At 41.1% G+C, this 27082-nt stretch overlaps 1 protein-coding gene across 1 annotated transcript; it reads left to right on the top strand.

Annotated features, from left to right (window-relative positions):
• Positions 1-3080: 3080 nt before the first annotated feature.
• Positions 3081-27082, top strand: LOC137277434 (sodium- and chloride-dependent neutral and basic amino acid transporter B(0+)-like). Its single transcript, XM_067809161.1, has 16 exons — positions 3081-3379; positions 16248-16374; positions 16875-17006; positions 17763-17903; positions 18671-18848; positions 19101-19239; positions 19618-19752; positions 20229-20332; positions 20719-20843; positions 21325-21437; positions 21721-21849; positions 22132-22231; positions 22519-22646; positions 23058-23213; positions 24714-24866; positions 26045-27082. Exons 1-16 carry the CDS (start codon positions 3254-3256, stop codon positions 26102-26104), a joined length of 2046 nt encoding a protein of 681 aa, XP_067665262.1. The 5' UTR covers positions 3081-3253; the 3' UTR covers positions 26105-27082.

Here is a 27082-nt window from a genome sequence, read left to right as displayed (position 1 = left end):
TTTCACTTGCTTCAGACCCTCCTTGGATACACAAACTGACGGCAGTATCGAGGTACATGGCGCGTGTTCACAGCGCGCACATTCACCCGCTGCAACGGGTGTATATACATCTACACGAATCTGTAGAAGTGATATTTTAGTAATTGTCTACTAACCTGTTGGGTTTCCTTTCACATTGTTCCCGATTGATCGAGAAAGCAATCTGGGATTCTCATATTTACCCAGGATCACAGACACAGTGTGACATGCTTAGGTCTTAATCAAACAGATATGGCACGTTAGTAGTAATACGAACCCGCTGGTCAATGTGATGACAATGTTTCCAAAAGCATTCTTACGAACTGGTTAACTGACCCATATTTTTAACGAATATGAAGAGACTTTTTTCCGAAGAGACATGAACAAGCTTAGTCACTGTCTCAGGGGATAACTACAGACTGACTCTGGCGACATGAATATCCATCCACCTGAAGCGATGTAAACAACCATCTTGACGAAATATTGACACGTTTGAGCGATATGGATACGTGAACGTCCCGTGTGAACGGTATAAATAGACTAACGAACCCTCTTGAAAAAATAATAAACTAACACACTGTTTGGCGTTGGGGTAACATGAGTATGTTAACCTCGTTGTCTGAGGCAACATGAACAAGGTAACGCTCTGTATGAAGGCACTTGAACAAGCAGACATACTCTATAAAGGGATATGTACAATCTATTGTCTTGTCAGTGGGATATAAACAGGGAAGTGTCAAGGAATATATGTTCTTGCATTGTACGAGCCATGTCCATGAATATTTTCAATGAACACGAGTGAGTGAGTTTAGTTTTACGCCACACTCAGCAGTATCCCAGTTATATGGCGGCGGTCTGTAAATAATCGCGTATGGCCAGACAATCCAGTGATCAACAGCATGAACATCGACCAGCGAGCATGGGTTGCTGAAGGTCTACTCTAGGCCGGACCTTCAGGGGTCTCAATGAGCACGAAAGGCACAAAACAGTTGACAATAACTGTCTCACAAAACACGTCATGAGATTTTACATGCCTTTTCAAAGGGAACATACTGAAAAAAGTAGTTTAAAGGAATACTAAACACAGCAGTGATTTTTTAAAACAATGCGATGGTGTACGCCGCCGACAGACAGAACGGATAAGATGGACAGATGGTAGAGTCTGGAATAATTTCAAAATTTATTCAGAATATGCAAAACCTAGGTAGAATTTTGAGGCATGCATGTAATCTTCATATTGGTAGAAGACCCAGTTTTTCAGGTGCTGGCCGGTATGACCTGATTTGTGGCCAGCTGACCTGCGGACGACGGCCTTCACGCCTGACTTCAAGGTCGCCGGTTGCCTTGGGGGCTTGATTCGGATGTATTGTGTTACTCAATTTTTTTACACTTGTAGGCCGGCGTCTTGTGTCAACAATATCCAGGCAAAACAAGCAGGGTGAGAACTAGTATTTGCAGTTGTAGCTGGTGATATTACATTGTTTTATAGAAGGAGGAAACGGGTGGTAAAGATGCAGAGAGTGAGTGATTGTGGGGATAGGCGTGGGGGTGGGGGAGGTGTTTGATAGTCATGTGGGCTTTCAGTTTCAGAAATAACACAGAATAATAGAACATATCTTGAATACCCATATTGTGCAGTGTGTATGTCAGTGACCGCTGGCCTTTCATAAAAGCACATGACTGAGCACTTACTGTGAATGCTCTCTAGGGGCAAATAGTTTCTGCTACATGACGCCCATGTTGACAATTATATTGGCCTACGTGGTTCTATTCCGTATCCACTGACCCGTGGACTGACTGACAGGGACTCGTTGTCCTGTACAAGTACACAGGCACCAAAATCACGGGCGGGTCAGAATGTATAGAACTAGAAATGCCATCGAAAATTAGCCGTGGATTTTCAAAGATTATTTTTTCTCGTGTATTGGCATGCAGCACAAGCTAAAGGTCATGGAGATATATAAACAAAAGATAACGACAATGTATATATCGTAAAGCCTTCCCTAGGGCAAAGCTTGCGAACAAGGCTCTCCGGGTCATCACGGATGGGTGCCCCTCATAAACAGTCAGCCGCAGGGGGTGTCGAAAATAAGGAAAGTCTAAGCGTAAATGACATCTGAGTTGGAGGCTTGTTTCCAAACAATTGTTAAAATATAACAATATTTAAAGTGGGTTCGGAGGTTTATGACAACGTATATCTCAAAAAAGCTTCAAGTTCTCGAGTTCAGACGTTTTCAGATATATTGACTCATTTCACACCACAAAAATCAGTAACAGCAGAAATTCAGTTACGACAATTAATAACCTGACAGAAATAATTACCATCCAGAACTATTTCAAGAGTTGATGTCCGTCTGGTATTAATGTTTGTGAGCGTGCTTTCATTTTATTTGAAGATTCAGTTAAACAATACTGCACTGTTCTGAAATTGCCTCACCCTGCGTGGATATTCCACATACCGAAATCAGCATACAAGATGGATTTGCCAGGCGAATAACTTTTGACGCGTTTACAGGGTTGAACATACCGCCCTAGACCTCTATTGTGAGGTATAACAGAGACTGTTGGACAGCCATTGGCGAAGGTGTTACTGGCGTTATTCAGGAAACCGGTTTTGCTGGCAAACGTCAAGGCCTCTCACCCTCACCACAGTAGGTTCCCAAAGTACAGAACACTCGTACAAAACAAGCAAACGAGCTCTTCCTTCATCAAAGCCGTATGTCTTCACGACGACACCATTAACAGTCTTGTCTATGAAGGATGCGGTCGATATTTCTTCATGTCTCAGTCAAATCGATTTTACTATGAAGACCTATTGTGGTATGATCACAGACCATATGGTCTTGCAACAATGAACAATGACTGCCTTTCAAGTATATAGACGTTCCTAAACTTGACAGAAAGCAACGTTGATAATTCAACCAGAAATAGTCAAATAAACTATAAAAACCTATACTGTCCAAGGTCAATTCCTGCACATCACAATCGCTGCACATCACAATCGCTTCACATCACAATTACGTTCCCATCACAATTACGTGCTGTTCCCGAAACAGGAACAGAGCGCCACAACACACCCGTACCCGTAGGCCCACCCAAACAAGCCAGAAGTCCAACAGTCGGGTGAGTGTGTCCATGGTGAAACGTCAGACTGAAGGAGGGTGGATGTTTTTGTGAACTTTCGGGACAACTATAAACTGAGCATTTCTAGGACGTGGATTGTGAATTACCAGTCATGTCGACCGATACGGTTTTACAGGTGCATAACTTAAAACAAACGGTGGACGCGTTGGCCGAGAAAGTTGACAAGAACCACGCGGAATTGCTCGCCGTTGTCACCAAGAAGAAGAAGACAAACGAGGTGAGAATTAAAACACATGCAGTTGAGAGGGAATCAACGATGGAGAAAAAGTACACTGTCTGTTTTGTGTCATCTTAATCGGTAAATGTTCCGCCCATAATCCCCGCTTGAAATGTCAAAATATAAATGTAGTGAAACATTTAAGGGTTGGTGTTATAAACAAGCGCCCTTCTTATGGAAATCGATAAGAGTCCCCCATCTCCCCCCTCCCCTTACTCCCCACTGCCAGCAAAAAACAAACTTAAAGCTGATATGCATACCTTACCCTAAATATGCAATATAATAAACTAGAACAAGTATACGAAAACAATAGGTGAACTTATTTCGGTGTTGGAATAATTCCCCGGGATGGACTCCCCAGGGGCAAGTTTACTGTCTAGAAGGTGTTGGGTACGAGCGGAACTATTCGTGTTTTTTTTTAAATCTTCACTAACTTGTCAAACTGCTCCCGCTGTTCAACTGGGCAGACACAGCTGTCGCTTTAGCTGCATGTAAGCCCCACAAAGTCCGTGCGCAGCTGGCTACGTAATGCTGTATGCTGGGCGTTATTTAGCTGGACACATGGGAGTGTCCAGGCAACATTCTGATTACCTCTGAAAGGAAACTATGTCCTGACATGGCGATCAGTCGAACGCCGAGGTGACCATTTATGGATTACGTTTAACTAACTGAAGACCAGACCTGTACACGTAAATGCCACATCGGCACATGTGCGACCCGGTAGTGTACCCTACATACGTTTTTTTCTGTATGCCTAGTCCTTTACTTTGTTTACTTGTGCGATGCATCGGGTAAAGCAACCCAATTTAATTTATTTTCCGAACCCCTTTCCTTCTGCAGTATTCCCATTGATTTGGGGTTGATGTTCGCTCGCTATTGTACTTTGTTGTGTGGGTTTTTGTGGGGGTTTTTTATTTATAATCCCGGGATCTTTTAGGGTTTGGGGGAGGGGCTGAGAGGGTCTGCTGACATTGAAACAACTGAAACCAAGTCTGCACGAACCAAGTCATACCCTAGTTTGAGCTAGTGTGTATGTACATTTCCAATTGTATGTATCCATGCTCTAATCATGACATCCATGGATACGTTGCATGAAGCCCATTTCTGGTGCCCCGTCACTGATATTGCTGGAATATTCCTTGAAGCGACCTAAAACATCTCTCCATTGTCTAGCTAATGATAGCTTTACTCGGGGACCATTGTTTGAAATAGGGGACCATTCTAAGTAATATTACAGTTCCTGTTAAGTACTGACATGGTGTAGTGTTCAGATAACGTTCAGATATATAATTTCTTCAGAATGGAATGTGTCAGTAGTCCCATGAACGCTAGCCATAACTGCTGAGTGAAATAAGACCTACTGTATGTACTGCAGGTAAGCTCTTGGATTTTTTTCGTCTTTCCGTACGCGGTGTGTTTTTTACATGTGCACTGAACCCTTAAGTTAAACTATGTATCGCATAATCACAAATGGTTGCTCTATTCTCCCCAGCTTGTGTTCAGAGTTCATATCAGTAGATAATAGATATTATCGCTAAACGAGGAGTAGACAATGATTGTGTGAGGTGTAGCATACAGGTCCTGTGTAAGACGAGGGCTGTGCGAGATTTAACACACAGACCCTACCTTCAATTCTACATTCAATAATTTTATGTTCCACGTTTCCTATATAAATTTCTGAATGGATAATTTTGGCAAAAACATTCTTCGGTTGAAGACGTTGAACGTTGGTTACGTATATATTACAGTCTTTGTCCGTCCTTGCCCTTGCTGCGAACTGTTTTCCAGACCGTGTAACTTGCTACCGTAGTTCCGCTCCATTTGCTTTGTAAACACCCAGCACGATGAGCTCGGTACTGTAGCCAAGGTCAACATGAGCAAAAGCGCAAGGCTTTTTATCGCATTTGTTCTTCGTGTCCAATAGCGTGAGAATACCGAAGGTCTATGTTTACCACAACTGCAGATCGTATTGGTAACAAGACCTGAGTCATGTCAAGACTCAAGATAAAAGCAAGGAATTCCTTGCGCGAATTTCAAGCACGCCGCGCATGTTCGACATGATTTCACTTGCTGTGGTGGTTTTATATTTTGTTTAGCTATGGAATATGTCCAATTTTAGGTGCCTGCGTACTGTTTCGATGAACTCTTTGTGGTCATTCATACCCAACAACAATCGGCATGTGTTATTCAGAAATATGCCTTTAGATAACGTTACGTCTCAAGGTTTCACGCCCGTATGGTATCCTTGTAACAGACACCTGTGCCAAGATAATCGTAAGTTTGTGATAACATATGGCACTTACGACTTTTTAACCGTTAAGGGAGCTTCGGAAATCTAGACCGTGGTCGTGATATATATTTATATCGTTATCCTCAAAGTAAATTAGTATACCGTTCATTGGCTAAACGCTAATGAAATGAAGTTTCACGGGTAGCATGAATCCATCTTACCCTCCCAAAGTTCACAAAACAATTCGATTGCGGTCTTCAGTAAGGGTTGTCGCGGCCTCAAGCCTCTCATACAGCCACACAACGTCTCCCCGTGTAATTAGAACGTTAGTACACGCATTTCGAGGAAGACGTCGCCATTGCTCAACATGTAGACGTTTAAGATCTTTCAACGTCTGTGGTGGATTGACTTGCTGACAAACTCGTCGACCCAGGTATGTCGACAGATATGCTAGATATGATTGTGGCTGAGGCTTCGACACGACCAATCCAGAACCTGAATACCGCCATTTCGTAGAGTATTCTTTGAACCAAACGTGTGATAATCGCCCTTTAATATTGATCATTTTAACTTAACTTATTTTAATGTCCTTTTAGTGTCTCATAGGCCTACAAGACCGGATGCTCTATTTTATTGTCTTATTTTATATGTTATACCCGTTTTTTATGAGCATGTGACACTTAAATAAAATATTTCTTCTTCTCTCTTTGTGTCCATTTCATGGACGCAGATTTGAGCGAGATGTTTACCACTCATGCGGCTATTTAATGTGTATTAAATATGTATTCGTCTCTGAACACAACAGAATCTGTAATGTGTAGTCTTTGTATGATCGCAGTATGTTGAAGTGTGTTCTTTCCAAATGGTGGATTATCGTCGTATCATTGCAGTGAGTGTCTCAATACAACATAATGTTTTCAATATTAAAAACACAGAGGATATTCAAAATGGATTTAGTTTTAACCTGTTTGTGACCGAGGGCATTAAATCTAAACCGTTATAGATAGCAACATTTGCCTTTTTGCAGATGATACATCGATATATACCATTATAGATGACCAAGTCACAGAAGCCGCATTTTTAGAAAGAGATTTGGCAAAAATTTCAGATTGGGCTAAAAACGAGATTTTGTCCAATCATTCACCGTCGCCTCAAGCTCGGCTGTAGTGATCTAAACGCGGATAGATATGAGCGGCACATATCGGAAGCATCCACGTGTTCATGCGGTCATGATAACGAAGACGTTCTCCACTAACTCCTTAATTGTCAGAACTATACGAATCTAAGGTCAAATATGTATTTTTACACTGGAAATTTTGTCATTTTTGTAGCCATGAAACCTCATTTTTGTTAGCTTGCATCTAGTTTATCATAATCCTAAACATTTTGACGTCATCTTCAACTTCATCTTAGTCTCCATTCAAAGAAAGTACACATTTCATTCCCTTGTGATTCTAGCGTAAGTATTCTGTTATGTCTGTGTGCTTTTTGAAACTTCAATAATTTAAACTGACGAGCAAAAGAAAGTTCAAAGGTTGTTTGTCTTTCAATAAGGTAAACATAACAAAACCATTTGGTGAATTGGAAAATGTATGTTGAAACACACTGCAATGCACGTGTTCTTTCAGCAAAATTGACATTGCAACAATAAACAGCGATGTAGTTGTGACCACTGCACAAGGTTTCCACTATGTTGGGAGGTCAAGACAATTCAAAACAGCACGAAGTCGTCTGGTCATTGTGAATTGGCTCACGCGATGACCCAATGATGCGGCAGTTGCTGGCCGTGACACGAGACTTGGCTTCTGTGGGGACGGTGGTCACCGTCAGCATGAGGTTGCGTCGGTGAAAAACCCACGGATTGCGATTCTCTTGAGGTGTTATGACTCTGGACCTTCCATATCTGGGTCGATCACATGATTTGCCTGTCATATTGAAACTGTTAAACTTAATGTCCTTGCAATTTAAATGGCTGTTGGGAGCACCCATTTGTGACATTTCTGTGCCCCGTTTTCTATTGGATTGTTCAGTTTGGAGAAAGAGGTTTTATATCATTTGTATGAAAAGTGCGAAACGTTTGCGAAACTTCGTGCAGAAACATGTACTAATGTAGCCGACATAGAAACGTGCTGGACGTTACATGTCTTTCAGACACACATTTATTTCAGTATAAGTCCATGGGCCAAAATAAAGTCTTTACAGAATGTTTAGATTTAATTAAGCATTACTATTTGTCCTTAATCTGTGAACTTTCTCAAGATGACACACATTAGAAATAAAATGGTTATTTGTTGTTGACAACAAATTACAAAGTGTTGTACAGATCGATAACGTTTCATGAATCTGGTGTTGTGAAATATGTCCAGCAATGGAACCCCAGACAGGGGTGACAATAACTTTGGTTTTAAGATTAACATGTACACCTGTTTCCCGACAGAACATGTCAAGGCCTTAATCTTTCTCTGCGACTGGTTGCGGGTATCGGAGAGGGCTGGTACTTCATGAGCAAACATTAAAACAATGACATCATTACAGCCTGTAATAGCCGGGGTAATGAAAACTCTCCTTGCCACCTTCATGTTCCATCACTGCAAAAATGGAAACTTTAAGTAAACATTATAAACATCCGAGGACTTATAACAGGGACCGGACGGGTTCCAACATTACAGGAAAAAATCTTGGCAGAACCTTTGTGGTTTTCATACAAGCAGAAACTGTATGTGAAGACCTTTAGTAATTTTATACAAGGGTACTTCTGGAGAACATGGTGGTAGTAATCGTTGTAGTGTATATTCATATGTTCAGTGTCGTTCCTGTTTTCACATTAACGAAGCTAATTGTCGCAAATATACCACTTTCGCACATTGCCTTTGTACTAAAGAATGAAATTGTAAATGCATATTTCCCGAAGTAGTTGGAATTTCTTACCAATGGCAGAACGTGTCTTAATATATTGAAAAACAAATGTACAGTTTAAATGTATGAGTTCAAAAATATTGTCAATTGACATGACACCATTACATGAGAAACACATTACACAGACATGGATTACGGATCAGTCTCCGTTATCTTCCAGGCATGGATAATTCGAAAAGACTTGCTTCCACAGCAGAGATACTATATTTTTCAAGAAGACAATAAACATCGGTGATATTTCCAAATCCTGACAGTGATGTGTGTCCGCCATTCTTTGTGGCTACCTGTTAAGCTTGAAAATGTAATTAACAGACACCCTTTGATATGGGTATGTGTGTGATACTATAAGCACTGTGTCAAACTTGATGTCGACCGTCCTCACTGGCGGGAACCCATGTCACGCCCAGCTGCGTACGTCTGTAGGTGGTGCTTATACGAGAACTTAAGATCGTTTGTCGCAGGTGGCAGTTTCAGACGACCATATTTAAGCCCCAAGTCAAAGACCCTTTAGAACAACATTACTTTGAGTGGGTTAAGCCTCAGTGGACACTGCCCTGGTCAGTCAAAGCGACCGTAGCGCTATGATGATCGTAACTTCCATACCTTAACATAGAATTACGACTGTTATTGCTCTCCGATCTCTTTGAGGAACGGGGCCCTGCGACTTTGTCCACATCTGAGATAAACATTCACATCACCGACATCTCAGCTTAACCACACAAACCTTAAAGGTCACATGCAACGTAAAATACAACTTTGCAGATTCTGGTACCTTTCGGTGTGCACTTACCGAAACAAATCATAAAAAATGCCAATTCAACCTGTAAAGTTGAAAAAAAAACGCGATGAAAAAAAGCCCGCGAAATCGGAGTTCAAACGTTTCACTAAATTCCCCCCAGCGCTGGGGGGAAAACTGGTTTCAACAGCTGTGCTGCGCTGCGTCCATAACGCATGCGCAATGAATAGGTTCGCGGAGCTTGAAACAGTATGCATGCCCAGCGTCTGAGGTCGTGAGCAATAGTCTAATCTCGGTTGTGTACACAAACAAGTACATAATCTACTCGTTACGTAAAACAACTTGTTGACTGTGGCAAGCAGTCTCTGTCACAGAGAAAACTCAGTGTCTCGTTTATTCACACCTATATGTCTGTCTGCCTGTCTGCTAAAGACAACATGCAATACACAGCTTCAATCATTGACAACGTGCAATTTGAACTTAACACCTATCAGACTATACGACATAAAGAAAATAAGTTGATTTATGACTCGTGCACCCGAGTCCCGTGTCTGCCACATTATGTAATTAGGCACGTGTGATACACATGACATGTTTTTTTTTTGTCTGTGGGTTGCAAACAAACTACATTCATTTTATTCGGATGACTGGATGTGACGGAAACTTGTGCAAACTCCAGATTCCAGTCCTGTTTGGTACTTGGACGAATGACAGATGGCTGGAGCCACGCAGTAGTTTACCATCTCTACTGACATGATTTTTTATTGGATCGAGCGCAAATTCAGAGAACATGTATTTTCAAAACCTAACATCTCTATATACATTCTTCATGGATATCGACTTCTTTTGGTGTATATGATTTTGCTTGACAACAGTATATGAATCCATACTGAAACGACGCATCAAGTACACAAAAAGAAGTTGTTATCCACAAAGAATCTTACTTTCTTGTGACTGGCTATAACTTCTAAAATGCCCATCAAACAGATCATCTTTCTGTACACACAATGAACCCTCAGCATGTCAGCAAATGGAACAGCCAATCGGAAGCCGTCGTTACACTTGAGTGCATATCCACCCGCTATGACTGGGTTCGGTCTCCCGAGGGCTTCGTTTCGGGGGAAGTAAGCCCAAGTACAAAATATTGCACTTTCGAATCGCGATTGTACGCTTATAATTTTGTTTATTTGTTTTTTTAAAAGCAGCAATGTATATTATATGTCATGAATAAGTGATAAATGTGTTTTAATTATGTTTGATTTTTTGGTTGCATGTGACCTTTAAGTCACAGTAATACATAATACTCTCAACCTTTGTTACCCCCGTCTAGTGTCCACACAGTTGTCTATGGCTTTGAGAATACTGTACTTTTGATATGATAGCCTGTGATGCGGAAGCTGAATCAACCGAAATTAAATGATGACAACACTTGTCTTGTACATTAGTTGTAAAGGGAATTTGCCACATTCACTTAGAGCAATGACGTTATCGGTTGATTTGCTGATTGTGAGTGAGTTTAATTTTACGCCACACTCAGCAATATTCCAGCTATATTGTGGCTGTCCGTAAATAATCGTCTGGACCAGGCAATCCAGTGATCAACAACATGAGCATCGATCTGCGTAATTGGGAACCGATGACATGTGTTGACCAAGTCAGCGAACCTGAAAACCCGATCCCCTTAGCCGCCTCTTACAACAAGCATAGTCGCCTTTTATGGCAAGCATGGTTTGCTGAAGGCCTATTCTACCCCGGGATCTTGATTGGTTGTGGAAACGTTTTACAAAATTCAATGCAAGTTGCACACATTCTATAATTTTACAATGAGAGGTAGCCCTTATATTTGAATTATTGCACTGGCTTCCTGGCTTGTGTCACGAGACTGGTTTGCGCTTTTAGACCAAACAGGTTGAGCCATAAATATGAACCCAAACGACCTAATTGTTTTATAAGACCGAAGAGAACCGCCATTTGAAAAATAACCAATAACTTTGGTTTTGTTTAGATTAACCTGCATATATGTGCACAACACGGGTTCCAGCATTACAGAAAAAATAACTTCACTGATCATGATTGTTTTCTCACAAGCAAAAGCTGTATGAGGTCATGTTTAGGAACTTCCCAGGTAGCCCTGCTTTGTGAAGAGTGTTAAAGTAAAGAGGTTTATTGGTGTCAAATTCCTTGGGGAAAATGCCACTGAAAAGACAATAGATTCTACCTCTTTCTTTACATGCGTATTTCTGGAGGTGAATACCTTACATAGAGAGCCAATAAACGATATGCCTCTGTAATTATTTGGGTCATTTCTTTCCGCAGAGCTAAACAATGGACATATGATAACTTCAACACAAATAGAAGGAAGCCAACCCTAATTCTTCTAAAGGATGTAGTGTGAGATACAGCGACCTCAGGGTAAATATACTGTACTGAAAAGGTTAAGGATGTATGTAAACTGAATTATGAATAAGGATCTATTTATTCATTGACAATCTGATGAAATATCAATCACAAAAATGCCAGGATCCTTAAATTAGTTTGCCCAGTATAAAGAAATGTGAACGGTTTTCGGGCATCGGCGGGTCACTTCTAGTTGAACACCTAATAATTTTTAATTGCCATTTTGACAAGAAAAATTTTGACTTTGCCGCGTCCTGATCATCCACTTGACCACTATAAGAATGAGTGTAAGTACTAGTGACTGAATTTTCAACTCATTAACACGTGCCAAACTTTCCAAGCTGTATTTCTGAGAGAAAAAAATGTGTTCCTCCCTCATCACTAAAAATCAATTTTTTTAAAAAAAGTCTTAGTGCCACCGTCACTTTTGAAAAAACAAATGTGAAACAGAGACGTACCTACACAACCTCAAATCTAAACCTCTTAGAAACTGTCTCATTCGATTCCGACTAGGTCTCAACGAATTGGAGGTCAACAAAGGAAGGCACTACAACATCGATAAAATAAACAAGCGCTGTAACATATGTAATAACGGAGTCGAAGACGAATGCCATTTTATGTATCTTTGCCCAGTCTATAATGAACTCAGAATTCAATCTGATTCTATATCCACACATGGCTTTAAGAAGCTTTTATCTTGCAGAAATCCTACTACCCAGTGGGCCTGTGGCCTTATGTGCAATAAAACATTGACTGATGGATTGATTGACTGGATGCCTTTATTAACTTATTTGCAGTATCACCAGGTCCAGGATCATATTTTTGGGTGATGAGAGATAGGACTTCTTCCTAAAGTGGGTTGATTTGTAGAGTCTTCAAAGTGGTAGATATAATAGGCTGTTCTTGTCTGACCGTTGAAAGGAGTTTTGTAAAGTGTTCCGTCCACTGCTTGGATGTTGCTGTCTTTATGAAATTATATGGTAATCTGAATTCGTCTCTGACGTCTTTTCCAACACAACGTAGGGTTACATATGCATGCTTCTTGAAATTTTATATCGACCGTATCCCACCATTGCCACTGAAACTCGACTCGCTTCTCATCTGACTGACAACAGAATGAGACATGGGCATGTTTTATTCTGTGGTAAGCCAACACCCATTCAGCTCATATTCCATGAGACATTCATTCGGCTCAGTTTCCACAAGGCATTCACATCGTTTGTGTCGTAACAATGTACACGCAGGTGTAGATTACACCAGTACATTCTTTAGTCATGAACAGAAGAAGTGAACTATGCTTACTTGTTTAAAAATAGATTGTGCAAGTATACCTTCGGTGATAACTGTCAGTGTGCCCTAATAGTTGGAAAGTGGATCTCTTTACTTTAACGGGCATTAACCAGCCATACGGTCCTCAAAAGCAGGTAAATGGTATAGTCTATAGCCGCGCGCGATCCCACACTTGTGTGTTTTGTCCTGGATGTTGAAGTTCAAACTTTGGTCCCCTATTGTAATGAAACGTTCATGTTAAAGGCGTTTTCGTTAAACAAAAGCCGTCATCGACGATCCCAACTTGCTTGATGCTGGTCATTGCGTCTCCATGCCATCAATGGACAAACCGTGTCCAGTTCATTATAGGCGGGGTTTCTACAGTTGTGGGATTTATGTGTGGATGCATAGATTCACTGGGCGTCTTATCAACCTAGTTGAATGCAAGAGAATATATGCGAGTTTCTGTTCCAAGCCTAAATATTTATATTACAATGTCAAGTAACGCACAAAGTAATAACACTTATTGTCCATTGTGGTTTGCCAAGACTAAATTGTCTTAGGCCTTGAGGTATGAGTGTTTGACTGCCACAGGGGTGAGTGAGTATGTATTTGTCCGACACAAAGGTGACACTGCTCTGATTAGTATGTATGCTTTATTCAGTAAAGGGACCACCGGCCCTTTATGCACATACATGACAAATGAATTCATTAAACAACACGAAGCGCCATAAAAATAAGTGTGACGGAATGGACGCCGAGGGGTAGATGTTCAGAGGTGAGAATACAAGATTAGCTAGATACAAAATATTTCCTACGTTTTTTCATAGTTAGGAAAATATGCTTAGCAAGTTTGTTTATAACAGTGCTGTTCCGGGAAGTCAACAGAAGAGCTAGCTTGTTTTCAGAGGGATATACATAATAACGTGGTATGAGAGATGCTCTCAGATCGTCATAGAATGGACATTCAAGGCAAAAATGGTACTCGGATTCGATCGTAGGAATAACACACAATTGACATAAACGTTCATTACGTGCACGTTTTAAACGTCTTCCATGTTCAGTCATTAACATATGATCTGAAAAGCGAAATCGACAGAGGGCAGTGCGATATACCTTCACACTGACAGCTTTAATGTAATATTCTTCTGTCAGTCATTTTTATTTGTCTGAAAAAATCTAACTTAGTATATTTTATAAGATCTGTAGTCCATGTTTGGAGATCAATGTCAATGCACCTCTGCTTAAGTTGAATAGGAAATTGTTAACATTTGTAATTTGTTGATCAGTCCACACGTTTCCAAACCCATAACCGAAGAGAAGTTTCTTAACTCTCAAAGCCCAACAATCACGATTCTTTTCACCTAAGCGATGCTGATATTTATATACCTCATAATATACATCAGAATAGAATTCTCATTTTGATTTATTAGTCTGGTCCAATATTTCACAATTTTAGAATAAGAATTAACTTTCAAAGAGTAACGACCTAATTCACTACGTGCAGTATTGTTTGCAGTAGTATGTGACTGGTGAATTATTTGCTTACAACACTTGTCATGGACATTTTGTATGTTTGGTGATGGATGGAACCCCCAAATTTCAGAACCATACACCAAGACTGGAAGAATTCTAACATCTAAAATATATAATAAGACTTTCAGTGGTAAGTTTGTGAAATCTTTCATAGAAGATCTAAGAACAGAGAGTACTTTCCATGCTTGTTCGGCTAAAGGTTTTTAGTTTGATACCAACTTCAGGAGCACGAAAAGTGAACACCGAGATATTTATATCATGGAACTATCTCTATAGGAGTTCCGTTTAAAAAGATTTTTTTCATATTTCCTAAGTCTGCCTGCTTTTCTAAAAACAATAATCTTAGTCTTGTCAATATTTATTTTATATTTCCATTTGTTGCAATATGAATTTAACTTATCGATTCTCTTCTGCAGCCCCAAAACTGTACTATCAAATAGAACCACGTCATCTGCGAACAACAGAATAAACAGCTCTATGAAGTGTAGATTAACACACCTCTGTCTATCAGTAGACAAATATTCCACTACGTCATTAATAAAAAAGGAGAACAAAAATGGCAATAATTGGCATCCTTGCTGCACTCCATACAGACATTCAGAAAAGGAGGTATAGCCTGTTTTAAGTGAAACACATGACGTTACATTTTGATACATATTTTTAAGTAATGTGAACATTTTTCCTCTCACATTTGCAAGCCACGGTTTATAAAATAAACTATTTCTGTCAACAGTCGAATGCAGCCTTTAGATCAGCAAAAGCACAATATATCCGTCCCCTAAATAATGATAAATGTTTATTAACAACAGTATGGAGAATAAAGATATTGTCAGCTGTTTGGGAACCATGTCTAAAACCTCCTTGCTCTGGAGTGAGAACATTTCTTTGTTGAGCCCAGGCATACAGCCTACTGTTAATAATCTTAGCAAATATCTTCCCTGAAACTTCCAAAAGTGTGATCGGTCTATAGTTAGACGGTATATCGACACCACCTTTTTTGCAGGGGAATAATGACACCGAGGGTCCAGGCTGACGGGTATACCCCTGAATACAGTATGGCATTAAACAAAACTGTAACATTTGGAGGCAACAAATTGGGGCATTTTTGAAGAACTCTATACTAATCCCACTAAAACCCGGCGCTTTACCCGACTGCATACTCTCTACAGCGTCGACTACTTCCTGCATAGATATTTCCCTATCAAGATATTCCTGTTCCACCGTAGGGGTAGTAAAATCAACATCTACAGAAGCTACAGATGTTTGAACTACTTCATAAAACTCTGCCTCAACATTTGATTTAGAAACACCTCTAAAAACTGTTCAAAGCAATCAACCAACTCTGATGGTTTAATCTTATTACACGTAGAAAAACGCTTCTGGTTAACGACAAAGCTGCTGATATGACTTCCACGAGTCCATGTACCGTTGTCTATCTCTGAAACTGTTACTGGCATGAAATGCACGAAGAAAACGGCGAGCCTTACTACGCGCTTCAATACATTCTCTGTCAAACCAGTTACCTCCCCTGGTATCACCACCTTCACGTGGGGAAACCACTATCTTACAGTGTTCAGCACACGACTGCATTATAAAGTGAAATCGATTGTTTGAGTATTTGACAGACAGGGGTGACACTGCACTGATTTCTTATGATTCCTATGATTCATAATCTGTTGATGCTCATGATTTTAATGAACGGATTTCCACATACAAGATTCCTGCAGACATATGACATATTGCTAGTTATTGCATAAAGAAATAACATACATGCTTGTTTCTAGGGCGATGAGAACCTTGAGCGCGGCAACTGGGGCAGTAAGATTGACTTCTTCCTCTCATGCTTAGGATATGCCGTGGGCCTGGGCAACGTGTGGCGGTTCCCCTACCTGGCCTACCGGAATGGAGGAGGTGAGGGAGTGAGGTGTTAAATGTTAATGTGACACTGGCATTATTTCATCCATACAGCTACGAGGACCAAGTCAAAACATATCCTCAAGTCCATGCATACTTGATGCCATCGAAAACTCGAAGCCATCATGAAAATCAATTTATGTATAAACACATTTTATCATTCAATTCTACTGGAACTGGGTGACTGTTGGTACGAGTATATCCTGTTATTCTGTAAAGTGAAATGGGTAGGGGAGTGTTTCGATGTTGCCCCGACATTAGGTATACAATAAACTCGGTTTATAACGACCACTAATGTTTGTTCGGTATAAATGTAGTTCATTATACGCCTTTCCACTAATACAAATGCGATTGACCGGAGCCTAAAACAGTTCGTTTAATCCGCCATTTCGTTGTAAGTGTTCATCATTATGTAGATACAAATGATTGTATGCATGTCCTGTGCTTTTTTAAACTATCATGTTATATTGTATTTAAATACGTTGTCCGCATTTCAGGTGCGTTCTTTATCCCCTATACAATCATGCTGGGGCTCGTTGGCATCCCAATCTTCTTCCTTGAACTCTCGCTGGGCCAGTTCACCAGCAGCGGACCCGCCACATGCTGGAAGTTTGCGCAGCTCTTCAGGGGTAAGGTAACTCTTTCTGAAGTTAGGTCGGACTGATCCAAGTTAGACCGAGATTCGCTGATTCGTCTCCTTTACGTGGCTGTCTCATTACATTGCACAATATGGTGGCGGTAACAGAATGGCCCGAAGGGAGCCGAATGTATGTTGTAGATGCAAACGGGAACCAGTCTTGACTAGTGCCTTAAGATTATTTTGATAGATAGCCTTACATCCTATACCTGGGGCCCGTTTCACAAAACTCTCGTAAGCCTAAGGTCTCGTAACTTTTCTGGTAGCATTGGTACCTCCTATACTGAAACATAGGAAACGGGAACCAGTCTTGACTAGTGCCATAAGAGTATTTTGATAGATAGCCTGGTGTACACAGAACATCGATGTCATGCCCAGGTGAAAAGTAACTGAAGTCTGTTTACAAGTATTTTTATATGTATTTCTTAAGTTATCTTTTAAAACTTCATACTTGTCAATCAGTCTCCCAGTATTCACTGATCGTGAGTTTGCCCCCTTCATATAAATCTATAATGATCCATAGTATGTTGGCACCAAACACGTGGATGACATCGACAGGAACGCAGCAAATATCAGCATCCTTTCCACGCCTCCTCCTTTGCTGACAGAAACTGGTACTCTTTGCAGAATGAACAAAATACAACTCAATCGATCTCCATGTCGGTGAATCAAGCATTTTTGAAAAACATACATATTTATGAATGGTTTGGAAGTGTTTGCTTATCTTCCGTGTGTACGCCTCTTGCAGGAATTGGTATGGGCATGGTGATCGTGTCTTCCCTCGTCGCCATCTACTACAACATGATCATCGGCTGGGCCTTCTACTACCTGTTTGCCTCCTTCACTTCCAAGCTTCCATGGTCCGAGTGCGGGGATTGGAGCTCAGCTTGTAAGACTTCATTGTTATTGTGAAGAAGACGCGACGTCCTAAGACATTAGGATACCCACTCAATCATATTACAAGACCCTGTCACCAACATTATGATACCTCACGTCTCCCAAATGCCCAGACATTCCCACACCCAGTGAACACTTTTAATCAATAATAATGTTATTCATTAGTATAACGCTTAATTGCAGTGTAGTACTGCCTAGAAGTGCTGAATTATTGTCCATGACGCTCTGGAAGGTTAACAGTAACATGACTTATCCCGCCGTGTACCCTTATTCCGTTGGGTGACCAAAGTAATTTGTGAATCAGTCTCCCAGTAATATCTGAGGTGAGACCACATGTATCACATATATTGCAGCACCTTGTAAGAAACAGTCCGATACACCAAGATAACTAGAGAATGTAACCCAGTAAAATATACATGGTCAAGTAGAATCACATGTACCTATTACTTTGTCACCAGCTCGAAGACCTTCTGCTGTCCTTCAGACTGCATGGGACCCGTGAAAGTCCGGGTACAATAGGCCTTCAGCAACCCATGCTTGCCATAAAAGGCGACAATGCTTGTCGTAAGAGGCGACTAACGGGATCGGGTGGTCAGGCTGTCTGACTTGGTTGACACGTCATCGGTTCCCAATTACGCAGATCGATGCTCATGCTGTTGACAACAGGTCTGGTCCAGGCTCGATTATTTACAGACCGCCGCCGTATAACTGGAATATTACTGAGTGCGGCGTAACAATAAACTCACTCACTCTCTTCAGACTGCATGGACCGTCTGCCGCTCATGAACGAGACCAGTTGTCAGTCGAACTCGTGGACTCCAACTGTAAATGGCACCTGTTTAGACATCAATGGTACTCTTATGGCTCTGTACAACGAAACCCAGTCAAAAGCAACGATGGGTATTAAACGGAAACTACCAAGCGAAGAATACCTTAAGTAAGTACCGGGAGATTTGTAAAACCCTTGATTTTGAAACTGAACATGTTGCCTACTCACCGTGATAGGAGTACATGAAACAAATTGCACAGTTGATGTTTGGCATAGGAGTAGTAAAGATACTCGCGATGGTCCTCAAATTAGCTCGAACCCATGTAGGGACCGCGTAGGGCGTTGACACCCACCTTTGACTGAACCGACATGATATGTAGGAACTACTGTTAAACACAGTCATTGACTCACGACTTGCAGCAACGTGGTCCTGGGATCTGGCTATAGCGACGGGATCGGTGACCTCGGCCCAGTTAGGTGGCAGCTCGTCTTGTGTCTCCTCTTGGCCTGGATATTCGTGGCAGCCACTCTCAGCAAGGGCGTGAAATCATCCGGCAAGGTGAGTCGTGAGATCCAGCAAAGGGAGTAATAACGGCCGGCAAGGTGAGTCAGGAAATCCTACAATGTCAGTCATGGCAGCTAGCAAGTTCAGCCTTGCGATCCAGCAAGGTCAGTCAGGAGGTCTGACAAGGTCAGTCATAGCAGCGATTAAGGTCGGTCATAAGATCCAGGCGGCCGGTCATAAGATCCAGGCGGTCAGTCATGGGATCCGACAAGATCAGTGATGTGATCCCGCAAGGTCAGTTTCCTGTTTTAATAGGTTCAAGTATGTTGATTATTTACCATGATTCATGTTGATGTATGCCATGTTTAAATACAGTTTCATGTTCCTTCAATTTTTCAGGTTGCGGTAAATGGCTTTTATCCTATATTTCAGGTTGTCTACGTCACAGCAACCTTCCCCTACCTCGTGCTGATTATTCTTCTCATCAGAGGAGTGCTGCTGGAAGGCTACCAGAAAGGAATAGATTTCTACATTACACCTAAACTCGAGAGACTTTATGATGCTCGGGTATGATATTGCAAGGCTGTTCACAAATATTTGTAAGAGATTTTGATTCTGGAACAGTGATGTCGGATGTTTACTACTCAAGCAGCACAAAAACAATCATCGTCAGGGTTGGTCTGGAGTTTTGGCTCATTTTTCTCAAGTCATATAAGATGCTGTGGCCTTGGGGCATCGCTCAACTACAGTGTTGGTCTTTCATGCAATCAATCACTCGCATCCAGGGATAAATTATCCATAGACATATATTGTACAAATGAAACGTTGTTCTGAACGGTGTGTAACGCCTGCTTTCCCCAAATTAGCTGGTTCTGTATGGACGCTCACCAAGTAAACAACTGTTTTATATATACGCTCATCAAGTAAACAACTGTTTTATATATATACTCACCAAGTAAACAACTGTTTTATATGTACACTCACCAGGTAAACAACTGTTGTATATGTACGCTCACCTAGTCAACAACTTTTTTTATCTTCAGGTATGGAAGGACGCAGCTGTACAAATCTTCTTCTCGCTGTCGGCATCGTGGGGAGGACTGATCGCCCTCTCCAGTTACAATAAGTTCCACAATGACGCGTTCAGGTGAGACTGATGTGAAGGGTTATGTCCCTGTACCAGTATCTTCATATCCACATTTTATCACTCTGGCTCTAAAGGGCGACACCTGTAGCACGGCTATCCAAGGTTTTTATTCGATGGACCCCTTGGGTGGTCCCTGATGTGGACTTTGGTCTTAGTTATCCGTCATGCTTCATGAAATATCAAATAAAGCAGCCATTAACTAAAGTTGCTCGCCAAGTTCCACTCTAAGCTGCCATGCGAGGATATTGTTGAAACAATGCTCGATCCTTCCTTAAGCCGAGTCACTCACCGACCATTATTTCCACATTTGGAATGGAAGGTTATGCCTGTCATCTTCCTTCCATGTAACAGGACTAGGAACACTAACAGTATAATCATGGTTTCAGGGATGCTCTTTTGGTTTCTCTTGGCAACTGTTTGACGAGTCTGTTTGCTGGTTTTGTCATTTTCTCCTATCTTGGGTTCCTGGCTACAGACCTCAACATGCCCATCGAAGACGTCGCCGAGAAAGGTATTTGCACTCCCTGACTTCATTAGGATTAACTTGTATCCATAACTATACATAACATGCATTCCGAGATAAATCAAATGTAAGTGTACATTTACGACAGGTCGATAATGTCGTTACAACAAAGATAAAGATCATCTACCTGAAGTGTAGTATAACCCAATATTTATGTATAAAAACAGCCAATTTCAACAACTTCATGGGTTCTTTAGCGTCATGTGTTGTGTGTGGTATGTGTTATATCACGTTTGACATCTCCAAACGAGTAAATACAGATAGATGCATTTTCACTATAATATAGAACATACTTAAGTGATACTAATATTGTCTATTGTCACATTATGAATTCCATTCCATGGGCGGAACCAGAGTGGGGTGCGTGGGAGCGCACCCCAAACCCACGCCCTTTGTCCGGAAATTTTGTTATATGGCCATTGAAACTCGGATGGGAATGAAATGCGTAGTATATGTTAACTTTGGCCAGGACCCACCCTGACCTTTGTGGTGTATCCATTCGCTGTGACCAAGATGCCCATCTCGCCACTGTGGGCCATCCTGTTCTTCATCATGCTGGTCACCCTAGGCGTCGACAGCGAGGTGAGTGGACAATAACCAGGCATTCAGCACATGCTGACGATTACAGACAATGGAAATGCAACCACATTTGGTAGTTTAAGTGGCGTTGTCTTGTTCTCTAATTATTTCACAACATTTTGTATGTAACTTTTTTGGAACTGTTTCTATGATACTTTGATGATGCAAACAGCAGTTACTGGTCCTTGGCAAAACAAATGTGTGTGTAATGTGTTAATAGCCCAGCATGCTGAACACTGCAGATGTAAGGAACAAATGAGGTGTGAATATTTTTCCTGTTGTGCAGTTTGTGCTGGTGGAGACTGTCACCACATCCATCATGGATATGTTCCCCCAAACCAGGAAGTACAAGTCATTTACGGTGGTCTGTTGCTGTGCTGTCTTCTTCCTGCTCGGCCTCACTCTGACCACTAATGTAAGTATGGTGTTGTGGGATATGTGGGAGTCTGTGTTTTGTATGGTGTTTGATATATATGTTGTGCGTTTCCCTCTGTGTGTTGGTGGTTGTGCTGTGGCGAGGATCAGTGTTTTGTATCCATGTGGAAGCGCTGTGTGTGGTGTTGAAATTTGGTGTTGTGTTGGTGGATAACTTTCGATATGAAAAGTTCATGACAGTCTCTAAGTTTACTGTAGTATTTCCAATGTAACAAATTAGTGTATATTGTGACTGTAGCCATGCACCCTTCTCTACCCGTAGGGTGGTCTGTACATGCTGGATCTGATGGACACCTACTCCGGAGGATGGAACGTTCTGGTCATCTCCTTGGTTGAATGTATCGCCATCAGCTACGTTTATGGTCAGTACTTTTGTGTATCAAAACCCTAATGGGTAGGAGGCTGCATGTTAGCTGTGTACGATCAAACGGCTGCTGCCTAGGCCTACAGCGCTGTGACCCTTCAGACCAGTCTCCCTTCCTCGTCCCAACGTCCACACCCCCGCTGGCACACTATAACTAGACTGCCCTAAACTATGGAGGATCACCCTGTGTCGCTGGTAACTGTATGCAAGTGTATTGGATAGTCTGTCACTTGGAGTCTCATCTTATCATCATTCCACAGTTAAGGTCAGTATGTTTCATTCCAGGTGTGAAGAGATTCCTGAATGACATTGAATGCATGACAGGAGTGAAGGTGTGCGGCTTCATCCCGTGGGTGGTGGTCAAATACTGGTGGGCTGCCTGCTGGGTCTTCTTCACCCCCTTGGCTGTGACCGTGAGTAGCTAACCTATGTTGTCAATCAACCTTTCTACCCCAGACAGGAAGACCCAGTCGCCTCATTCATTAAATCACTGATGGTGTATCATCTCGGAAAGTTAATATCTCAGCCATCACTCTACCTGTGGTCATGGAATTCACCTAAGTGGTAAATGTCACAGACTAGCATCCAATGTCGGGTTTACTAAACTCAGTATCTTCTACCAATGAAATGAAAATGAAAATGTTCTACCAATTCCCCAGTGAATGACTTGCCATCTGCCATCAATATCGTCCGTTTTTGGCATACGTTGTGATGAAGTCGCGGAATGTAAAACAACAAAAAATGTATACTATTGATCTTGCTACTCCTGTTAGGCTTTTGTAGCTTGTATAGCTTTGAATAGATACTGTTACTTCTTGTTGTAGTGCGTCATGGTGTTCTCGTGGTATGACTACACCCGTCTGGATGGCTACCCAATGTGGGCTGATGCTCTAGGTTGGTTGATGACATTTGTCGTCATCCTTGGCATCTTTATTCCTGCCATCATCTACCTGTGCATCACACCAGGAACTTTTGGAGAAGTAAGTATATACACTACATGACCAACATTCTGCTGATATGGAGCTCTTTGACTGGTGCGTATGAGCTGGGTAGAGGGTTAGAATCGCAGGATCGTGATCTCCAATCAGTCGACTGGCAAGTGCCAGACTCTTTTCCTTGTCCATTCATTTGATGCCTGACAGCAAGAACTATTCGTGAAAGCACCATTGAATGTAAGCATGGTTGATACACGAGCCTAGGAAACACGGTGCTGGTTGAGCAACACTGTATATTTGCTACATAACTCTGAAATCGCATTGAGCCTAGTATGAAACTGATTTAGCTGAGACCACCTAAACCATTATTAATCTAAAGGGGCATTGATTTTCGCGCCAACAATCCAATCACGACGTCTAGCTCCCAGGCAGGCCTCTCCGTGGGTACTGGGAAACTGTCCACCTTGACAGAATTTGGTCAACCTAAACAATCAGACAATAAGAAAAGTGTGTTCCTGTCAGATGACTTATTTGAAAATATTCATAATTGTTTTAGTTTTGTTGAAAAAAAAGCATCCAAGCAGTGTAGGCTTTTGTTGGATTTTCTTGTGCGGGGATGGGTGTGATGACTAATCCAGTGTGATTTGATTTCTGTGGTATTTATCTCGGTATGTAATCATGGCATGTAACATGTCTATTTACCTAGGATATTGAAACATACATTTAATCTTTTAATGTGTAATAGACGTCACATTGCCATCTCTGGAAAAATATAAATAATGATTAGGTAATTAGTATTTTGCCCGACAAGTGAGACTATACACACGTGACCAGTTGAGCTACTACCACTGTTTAAAACGTCACATGTATTTCAGATAAGACACATGACATGGAACAGGTTTCTTTTCAGTGGAAATGGGCGATATATTGTTCTTTGTGGATATTGATGAATACATTAACATTCCTCGGACAATAATAATAACAGGAAATAATGGCCTGATATTATTGCTATTGTCGGTTTAATTTTGAAATGTGTATTTTGTTTGTATTTATTTGTTGTAGCATTTAACAAAATCATTCTACGTCATATCTTTTCCGTCGTGAAGATATTCCATACGAAAGACAATGTGCACTAGGTTGCAATCCGTGTGCGTGCGTGCGTGCGTGTGTGTAAAATGATTTACTTAAACAATCAATAACATGCCTTCACATTACAGTCATTTCATAAGTTCACTTTGAAAAAAACTAAATGCCCACTATTTCATGAAGTTCCAAAAGTGCATAAATATATAATAATAAGTCAAATATGCTAGGATGACAAGGCAAAAGTGTAAACACGTACACTGACTTTTCTTTCAGTCCTAGCATTTTTATCAAGGGCAAATGAAATTAAACTTCAAAATGGTTTCATTTTTTCATCATGAAAATGAGATCGCTACCTAGTCAAGAATTACTGGATATCACACTGGTAGTCGGAGAACAACAATAACAAAAGCAACAACCATTCTCGGGAAATTACTCTGGGTTATCATTATGTTTCTACAGCGACTACGGATTCTGACGAATCCCCTGGAAGACTGGGGCCCTGCGCTGGTGAAACACCGTCGGCTGGTGGCTCGCTATGTCCCGAACTACGTGGTAGACCCCTGGGGAAAGGAGGACCAGAATGGCATCTCGCCATCAGATATATCAGTTGAGGTAAAAGTTTAAACAACTGTGGGATTTTTTTCAAGGGACCAGGTGGGGCGGCGGTGTGGCTTTGTGATTAAAGCGTTCGCTTGCAATGCCGAAGACCCGGGTTCCAATTCCCCACATTGGAACAATAAGTGAAGTCCATTTCAGGTGTCCAATGTCATGATTTGGTGAAATATTGGTAAAAGTGACGTAAAAATAAACCCACTTATACAAGTACCGGGTACTTAGTCCAAGTGACCATATAGAAACCTTTTAACATTAAAAAAAATTGACTTTCATGGTAATTTGTAAACTTTAAACGGTGATAATATGGAAATTGTTGGTGCTTTGTCCAGATGTTGCCATATGGTGTCAGAATTGTGTGTCATAAAGGACCTTGACACCCATCAGTTGTTTGGACCCTTTCTCGATCCTTAGATTTTCATGTAGGTTTGTCACTACAAAATCACGTGTTTCACGTCACAGTCCAGTATCAATTCAGGTTTGCCTCACGAGTCAAAATAACCAGCTGTGATTTAACAAAACACCCACCTTATATAACAGGAATATTGATTCGTCCCTTATTAAACAAAGAAATAATAACTCTCTCACAATGAAGCACCCACTATTTCTGAGCAACCCATGATTGCCATAAGAGGCGACTATGCTTGTCCTAAGAGGCAACTAAAGGGATCGGGTGGTCAGGTTCGCTGACTTAGTTGACAGATGTCATCGGTTCCCAATTGTGCTGACTGATGCTCATGTTGTTGATCACTGGATTGTCTGGCCCAGACTCGATTATTTACAGACCGCCGCCATATAGCTGGAATATTGCTGAGTGCGGCGTAAAACTCAGCTCACTCACTATTTCTGATCCGGTGGTCCTCATGTTCCCATGGTACAGTGCATACAGAGGACCTGCTTGGGGATCAGTTTGCTCCATTCCCGGCAAAACATCATATGAAAAAGCGGTACACATAATTCCCCTTGTTACCCTACTTTATGTTGGGTAAACGACGAATGGTTGGCTCAGGTCATTGTTCAAACTGTTGAGTGGTTTTGTAGTATATTTGTGTGTTACACTATGAACGAATAAACGTGAGGACTAATGCAAGCAACCACACACGCCCCATCATGTAAGTGAACGCGAGATTACGTCACTTTTCATCTCCCCTCATTGATCCCAAATGTTATATGTTCAGATGCAGAAACACGCACCTGGCTACACACCCAGTCCTGAATACTACGCTCAGAAAATGTGATTTCTTCTACTGCAACACCTACAGCAGCTACTACAGCTTTTACAGCTTCTACAGCTTCTACACAGTCGCATGCCCAAGACGTCGGTAGTTAGCAGTGAGGACGATCAGCCGCAACTGAAATTCATAGCAGTTGCATATGATAATTATCAAGGCTTCAAGATAAACCCAATTTGTTGCATCCGTTTTACTAAACCAACGTTATATATGTATGTTAACCTTGGAAAAGAGTATACTCGGCATGGGAAACCCACACATATATTGTATATTTGCAAATATGTCACCAAACACGGTATAATTGTAAATGTGTTGATCGTTATATATCTGTACAGTTGATAGTATATACAGAAGCGCTTGCAAGACAGATCTATTTGTCCATCTCCCGAATGGCTGTACTCAATTTTCTCTTATTTTTTCTTGGTATTACTTGTAATCATGAAAAAGGGTTTTACTTTGTCTTCAGAATGTAAGGAAAATTTGTTAATGATGGTCAACATGCAGGTGCTTCATGCAGAGAAATGCAAGAGTCATGTTCCTTCCCATTTCAATCTCATCGTAGGTTTAATTCAGTACCGAATCTTGTAGCTTGGTAACACGGTTGTAGGAATAAAAACTGTCATTACCCATACATATTTTACGGTAGTGTTTTTATGTCAGCTAATCCAAGAGCGACACCGAATATAACTTGCATGCCAGCATTCATTTATCAGCATGGTTTTATCCCACGTTTTCGTCTGTGAGAAGTTTGTATACATCATTCGTGAAAAAATGTTAAATGGTCGTATCTGAACAATGTTTGTACACATATGCATGAATAAAGCTATGTGTTTTTAAAATTGTGAAAAAAAATATGTTCTTTCCGTTGAGCAAAGATTTCACAATATATGACTTTACAACTCTTTGAAGTTTATTTAGAAGACAGTGTAGATTTTTCTATGTTACATTTTAACTTTTGTAATAAAAAATCACACACGTGTCAAA

This window comes from Haliotis asinina, chromosome 3 (genome assembly GCF_037392515.1).
Source record: "Haliotis asinina isolate JCU_RB_2024 chromosome 3, JCU_Hal_asi_v2, whole genome shotgun sequence".
Lineage (NCBI taxonomy): Eukaryota > Metazoa > Mollusca > Gastropoda > Lepetellida > Haliotidae > Haliotis > Haliotis asinina.
Note: the sequence above shows the minus strand (reverse complement) of the source record. Positions and strands in the feature narration are given on the sequence as shown.